Source organism: Frankliniella occidentalis, unplaced genomic scaffold (genome assembly GCF_000697945.3).
Source record: "Frankliniella occidentalis isolate FOCC.00 unplaced genomic scaffold, Focc_3.1 Scaffold24, whole genome shotgun sequence".
Taxonomy (NCBI): Eukaryota; Metazoa; Arthropoda; class Insecta; order Thysanoptera; family Thripidae; genus Frankliniella; species Frankliniella occidentalis.
Window position 1 is genome coordinate 24,434 of NW_026267154.1, and position 6,645 is coordinate 31,078.

Sequence of the window (6,645 nt, forward strand, 5' to 3'; positions counted from 1 at the left end):
AAGACCTCGAAGACAGCGGGCTGCCCCTAAAAGCGCGCGGAAATCTGGCATACGGCAATGTGCTGACCGACAACCTGAACGCGCGAATTGAGACTGTAGAGGACTCCGACATCAAGACGAAGACGATCATCGACACGATCGCCACCGCTCGCAACTGCGCCCTCGTCGCATTCTACACACGACGCACCTACAGCTATGTGCGGCCCCACATTCTCCCGTATAAGAAACTGCACTTCATCCGACTGAGTTACTTCCACTTGAACATCATCGCGGTCACCACGAAGGGGTCGCCGTTGGAGCGCCCCCTCGTCACGGCGCAGGCGCGCGTGGAGGCGGCGGGGCTGCTGTCGCGGTGGCGTCGCGCCGAGTACGAGCGGGAGTACCAGGACGACGCCAAGGGGCTGGCGGCGCTGCCGGGGCCGAGGTGCATGACGCTGTGGCACCTGCAGCCGGCCTTCGTCGTGCTGGGGGTGGGCCAGGTCGCCAGCGTGATCGCCTTTGCCTTCGAGGCGCTGTGGGCTTGGCGGCGCGGGGGGGCGCGGACGCCGGAACGCCAGGATATCGCGGTAAGTATGCCTTAGGACTCGAACGACAAATCGCAGCGGTGGCCGAGCCCCGTGGGTCTTCTTTGTCTGCAGTTGTGCGGTGCAATATGTGCTATTTTATGTTCAGCACATCAGACGACATCAAAACTGGCAGGTCGCCACTTAGTTGCACACGCACGAATTGGACCTTGTTTGACGTAGCCATTTCTCATTTAAGGGAAGAATAAGGTTGGCGTCGGCGTCTAAAATGTTAAGCTTATTCTAAACACCAATGCACTGAAGCTGTGACAGCGATGCGCGATCTGCTATGGGACGCGGGGGTCGGCCTGGACGAAACGGAAGAATCGCAAAAGTGCAAGACAAGCGGAATGCAAAAACAATAAAAAAAAATGCACGCGTGGTGCGTTTCGGCTCGCACGACGAGCCCATCCACGGCGATACAGTCGCGAGCCAGCAGTCGGAGCGGGCAGTCCGAAGTAGAGCAGCCCAGCCGTGTCAACAGTACCGGCCTCTGCGTCAACCTGGGCGATCACGGGAGTTTACAAAATTAGGGTAAGTAGGCGGGAGAGCTCTGCTCTTTGTCTCTCTCTTTCTCTCGTACTTGCAAGGGGGCTGTAGGGCGCCGGTCTGGTGAGCTGCGACAGGCAATACGTCCGACGCCTGCATGCCGTACAGTGTAGGCAACAACACAGCCGGCGTAAACAACGCGCCACCCCGTAGCTCTGACAATGCTCAATGCTGGTATAGTTGGTTCACGAAATTCTGACATCCTCAATGTACGCGTCATTTCACTGGTAAAACAAGTGTGCAAATATTTCACCTTTAAGTTTGTAAATGATGATTTTGCACATTATACATGGTGTTTAACTGAGCTGAACACTTAGTACTGTGCAAATATTGAACACTAGTTATCAACACGTAAACAAAACGTCTAATGTTTGCACATCAATTGACGTCTAGTTCAGTTCGACATCAGGAAGTTTTTAGTTTTTTCTCACTTGATACTGCACATCATTTGGTGTGCAACTTTCTACATTTGCTTTACCAGTGCAGGGTGAAAATGTTCCGGTTATAACATACTGCACATCATTTGGTGTGCAACTTTCTACATTTGCTTTACCAGTGTTCGATGCGCGCGTACAGACTTGCTGCATACGAGGGTTCCCGGCCCTCGTCCCAGTTTGTCCAAAGAGGGGTGCATTTTTGTGCACATCTCAGCAAGATGCAATTATTCTAAAGCGCCTACAAGCGGACTCGAAGGGAGTATGTACCCGACCACCCTTGAGTTTGGCCAATTTTCTTTTTTCTTCAGTAACCTCACTTTAATCCGCTTCGACCCATTCTAACACATCTCGCTACAGAGCTTTCTGAAAAATTACGATAAAATTCAGTTTACACACCTTCCACATGTTACAAAATTACTTTCTGGTTCTTTAAATCAAGTTCAAGGTAAACACTGAAAAATATCAAAAAACTGTGAATGGTATTATTGTGTCTGCAATGCACCTAGAAGAGACGGGTTGCATACCCACCAGGGGTTCGGGAGCAAACTGCACTGTAGCGCCATCTAGGAGTCTACCTCGAACCAACCGAGCCTGTCTGTAACCAGTCTGTGCTGGGCCGCCCAACTAGTGAATAAAGACCTGGATCTTTTACTTGTGTATTCTTCCTGAGAACACAACAGATATTTTGATCTAAGGAAAGCAAGCCAAATATTGTCTTCCAGGAAGCATTTTTTTTAAGCTAATTTACAAAATTATCAACCAAATCAGGTAATATCAGTGAAAACCTACGTGATAGTAACATGAATTAGTTTCTGCTGTTTCACCTTCCCCTCCTCAACTACTTAGATCATGGAGAAAGCGGTCAGAACACAAACTTCAACATTTCAGTGAAGTTACAGAGATCAAAAATAAAAACTAGCACCTAAATAATTTTTAAACATTTAAAATAAAAATAAATTAAAGACAGATATACTGTTTTACTCTTGATAGGCTGTCACCCAGAAAAAGCAATTAAAATTAATTGACGGATAATGTTAGCAGCAGACTATACTTTTTTACAATGATTACAAAAATATTCCTTATTTCACTAAAATGTTACAGTTTGTGTTCTGACCAATTTCTCCCTAAGTGTGTACAAATCGTACATTGTTATGAAGTTGGGGATAAAATCATGGCATAATTCTGCATGTTTAGGCACAACAAAATGCAAAAGGGGTTAGTGTGTACAGGTGTAGGATTTGCTAACCCTTTGTTGACCAATCTCTGGCGACACGATTTTTTTTTTGTTTTTTAGCTTTACAAAGGCTAGTGCTTTTATTATTGAACCAAGCAAGTTCTAGTTCTAACCCGATAAGAGGTTTGCAGCACGCAGGCACGCCGTGAACAAAGACTAAACGTATACAGCCATGGTTGTAAAAAATTGTCGTTGTCCTCATTTCTAAACTACAGTACAGTAAAACTGTTCTTTCAGCGTTACTCTTACCCTACACATCACAAGATTTTTTACAGTTTAATTGTGTTTCTGATTTAGGGCATAACACTGAAGATTCCTTCGTGATTCATTTTTTTTTACAGGGCAGATCTTTGCGATGACGAGGCACTACGCCGAGTACCTGCGGCTGCGCGACGGCGAGGACGCGCCGTACGAGTGCGCCAGCTGCCAGCGGCGGTTCGCCAAGCTCACGGCCTTCAAGACGCACGCCCGCGCGCACACCGGGGAGCAGCCCTTCCCGTGTCCGACGTGCGGCCGGCCCTTCTCGACGGCCAGCAACCTGGAGAAGCACAGGCGCACCCACGCGCGCGAGAAGCCGTTCGCGTGCAGCGCGTGCCCCAAGCGGTACTCGCAGGCCCACGAGCTGCGCGAGCACTCGCGCTCGCACTCGGGCGAGCGGTACGAGTGCAAGGAGTGCCACGGCACCTTCACGCAGTACAGCACACTAAAGAAGCACCTGCGCGTGCACTCGGGCGAGAAGCCGTTCGCGTGCGGCGTGTGCGCGAAGGCCTTCTCGCGCCCGGTCAACCTGCGGCGCCACGAGCTCATCCACACAGGGCGCCAGAAGCGCTTCGAGTGCCCCAAGTGCCTGACGAGGTACTCGCACGCCGAGCGGCTCAAGAAGCACCTGCTGCAGGCGCACACGGCCGCCGTCGACAAGCCGTTCGAATGCCTCCTGTGCCTCGACGCCTTCCCGACGTCCGAGGAGCTGCTGGCGCACCTGGAGAACCACCCCGACGAGAAGGAGTACCCGTGCGCCTCGTGCAAGAGGTCCTTCGCGCGCCCCGTCGAGCTGAGCATCCACGAGAAGATCCACCAGAGAGAGTACAAGAATCAGCGGCCCGCCCAGGAGGAGGTGGCGTCCGAGAAGAAGTACGAGTGCTGCCTGTGTCTCGAAAGGTTCGCCCAGTCCGACGATCTGCTGATGCATTTTGATGACCACATGTGTTACGAATAGGAAGCTATCCAAAAATTCACAACCGATTTCAAGCACTGCTGCTTCACATTACCTATTATCGATGTCTTTAGTAAATGTCTATATAACTTCACTTTACTTTAGTCAGCGTTTGAATTTTTTAAAGTATTGATTTACTGACACGCAGAGTGGAAACCATCAGGAGTCAATCCTCAGAAAGGCGCACTTTTCTTTGTTACTCTTTGTGTAAGACTCTTAAGTGTCAGCTAATAATAATCACCATGTTTAACAAATAGGTTTGTAACAATTTCTTTCCCAATTCAAGGAGAATGCAGGGCCCGGGTGTTCACACACTAAGACTTGTTGAAAGAACGAAAGAAAGGTACATATTTACAACATTGAGGACGCAAAGGTCAGAATCAGGGTGGGTCGGTCTCGCCAAGGGCTCGGGGCGCCCTGGAGCAGGCAGCCGGGCGGCAGGCGAGCGCAGCGGGTTTGCCTACCCTGCGCTTGGCAGGCGGCGGCCCCGGTCCACCCCCCCTTTTTTTGGGGCATCCGAGTTGTAAAGTCGTCATCTCTGTACTCACATCCGTCGCACTGGAAGGCGGAGGCGGGCGTGGTGAGCAGCAGCTTGTCCTTCATGGTGTCCGGGGCCGTGCACGACGCGATGCCCGGCTCCACGAAGTCCCTCTTGACCCAGGAGGCGAGCCAGCGCAGGTTGCAGTCGCAGTAGAGCTGGTTGGAGCCCAGCGCCCTGTGCGGACAGGAGGCGGTCTTTGAGTACAAGTAAGTGTGACAACGAGGGGGTAGAGCGCGGAGGGCATTCTTACAGGTGAGTTATGGCGTGCAGGTCGGTGAAGGTACCGTCGGCGATCATGGAGATGTCGTTTCCGTGCAGCGACCTGCGATGCAAAAAGGAACAACAACATTACAACATGTCCGTTGATTTACCCTCGCTCGTCAGTTTCGTTCGCGTGTAAAAAATAAAACAGTGTAAAAACGGGACTTACATGACTCGCAGCGACTTGAGTCCGGCGAGAGAGTCGCGCTCGATGCACTGCAGCTTGTTGTAGCTGATTATGCTGCAAAACGGCACGCAGAGAGAACACGGTGTATTTAGAGATAAATCGACCGGGGAAAAAAATGGAGTGACAGTCCTGTGCACTATAGCGCCGCTGAGCAGCTGAATACTCACAGCGTCGACAGCTGCGTCAGGTTGACGAATGTGAAGTTGGAGAGAATGCTAATCTTGTTGTTGCTGAGGTCCCTGAAATCGGCAAGAATATGAGCGTTAGATTTTCGATCAGTCCTCTATTTCTTGTTTTTATAGAAAAAAAGAAGAATTTATCTTTTTGAAAAGAAAAATTATTTTAAAAGTATATTATGTGAAATATATATTTTTTTATTTGATATTTTGTTGTTGAGTGGAGGTTTACAGCAGAGCTCTGCAAAATCGCCGTAACCGACCGACCGAGGCGACCGGCAGGCGGTCAGCTCTGGCCCTTCACCGACCTTGCAAACGGTCGGCGCTGACCGAGACGCGGTCAGTGATCAGTGCAGGGACAGAGCTGACCGCCTGCCGGTCGCTTCGGTCAGTCGCGGTTACGGCGATTTTGCAGAGCCCTTGACTTACAGTCGGTTGAGGGACTGCAGGTGGTGCAGCCTCTCCGGCCTGACGGCCGTGATGTTGTTGACGTCGAGGTAGAGCTCGGTGGTGTCGGCGGGGATGCCGCGGGGGATGTCGGCGAGCCCCGCCCGCGAGCAGCGGACCACGGTGCCGGTGCAGGTGCACTCCGGGGGGCAGTAGTCCTCGCCGAGGCAGCCCTGTTCGTCGCTGTCGCTCAGGCACTTGAACTCGTGTCGGGGGATCTCGTAGACCGGGGCGTCGCGGAGGCGCGGCGGCGACGCGCACGTCGGGGAGCCCGCCGACAGCCCCCGCGAGGACAGCCAGCCGGCCAGCCAGCCCAGGTGGCAGTTGCAGGCCATGGGGTTGCGCGTCAGGTCCCTGCGCATGCGTAGTTAATCATTGCACGGTTTGGTACAACACACACTGACAAAAAACAATTTAAAAAAAAAAACAAAAAAAAACAACATCGGACTTACAGGGACTTGAGGCTCGTGAGCATGTCGAAGGAGGCCTGCATCACGCACGTCACCTGGTTGTCACTCAGCTGTCTGCAACACGGCAGAAAGCACCACTATCAGACCAGGGGCCCAGCTCTGGCGAGGAGGTCGGCTCGGCACAGAGACGCCCACCCCCCCGGCGCACCCACCCCCCGGGAGCGCGATCCTCCCCCATGCATGAGGGGTGGGGATGGACGAGTCCCCACCACCGACACGCCACCCCCTCCTCCCCAACGCAGTTTGCCATGAATCGCTTTGCGCAAACATTTTCTAGTTCCACATTTTGTAATTTCACTATTTCCCGCGAAATTTGCACATACAATGACATGCCAAGAAAGTTCGCTTTCAATTAGTGACCTCCACACAAGCGTAAAATGACACCGATGCTTGCAGCGCGAGAGTAGTCCAATACTCGACACGAGTTAAGGCCATACCACCAGCAGCTCCAGAATCAGCACTGGCACCCGCAACCAGCAGCAGCACAAGCACGAGTTTAGGTTGCCGGCAAGAGGCCACTCGTGACTCACAAGTAGTGTGCGTTCGTGCGTGAGTCGTGGTGGTGGT

The 6,645-nt window shown here is 52.1% G+C and overlaps 2 protein-coding genes across 3 annotated transcripts in view; one reads left to right on the plus strand and one right to left on the minus strand.

The window, feature by feature from the left end:
- Window positions 1–933: 933 nt before the first annotated feature.
- LOC113205101 (zinc finger protein 239-like) lies at window positions 934–4,153 on the plus strand. Of its 2 annotated transcripts, none has more exons than XM_026420567.2 (2): window positions 934–1,097; window positions 3,125–4,153. In XM_026420567.2, the coding sequence occupies exon 2, from the start codon at window positions 3,139–3,141 to the stop codon at window positions 3,997–3,999; it is 861 nt and encodes a 286-aa protein (XP_026276352.2). In that variant the 5' UTR covers window positions 934–1,097; window positions 3,125–3,138; the 3' UTR covers window positions 4,000–4,153. The 2 variants fall into 2 exon arrangements, with proteins under 2 accessions (XP_026276352.2, XP_052121123.1); XM_052265163.1 differs by having other exon boundaries at window positions 935–1,097; window positions 3,130–4,153.
- A 92-nt stretch (window positions 4,154–4,245) lies between these two features.
- The window catches only part of LOC113205099 (protein slit), a 201,566-nt gene continuing 199,166 nt past the window's right edge, over window positions 4,246–6,645 (minus strand). Inside the window, exons 18-23 of the mRNA XM_052265162.1 lie at window positions 6,061–6,132; window positions 5,591–5,962; window positions 5,153–5,224; window positions 4,968–5,039; window positions 4,788–4,859; window positions 4,246–4,711 (exon numbers count right to left, since the gene is read on the minus strand). Of these exons, the coding sequence (XP_052121122.1) occupies window positions 4,348–4,711; window positions 4,788–4,859; window positions 4,968–5,039; window positions 5,153–5,224; window positions 5,591–5,962; window positions 6,061–6,132 (1,024 nt within the window). The 3' untranslated portion in view covers window positions 4,246–4,347. The remainder of the gene's footprint in view (window positions 4,712–4,787; window positions 4,860–4,967; window positions 5,040–5,152; window positions 5,225–5,590; window positions 5,963–6,060; window positions 6,133–6,645) is intronic.

Bases quoted from the DNA above. Each gene is read 5' to 3' on its own strand.
- LOC113205101 (XM_026420567.2), top strand. From the start codon at position 3,139: ATGACGAGGCACTACGCCGAGTACCTGCGGCTGCGCGACGGCGAGGAC.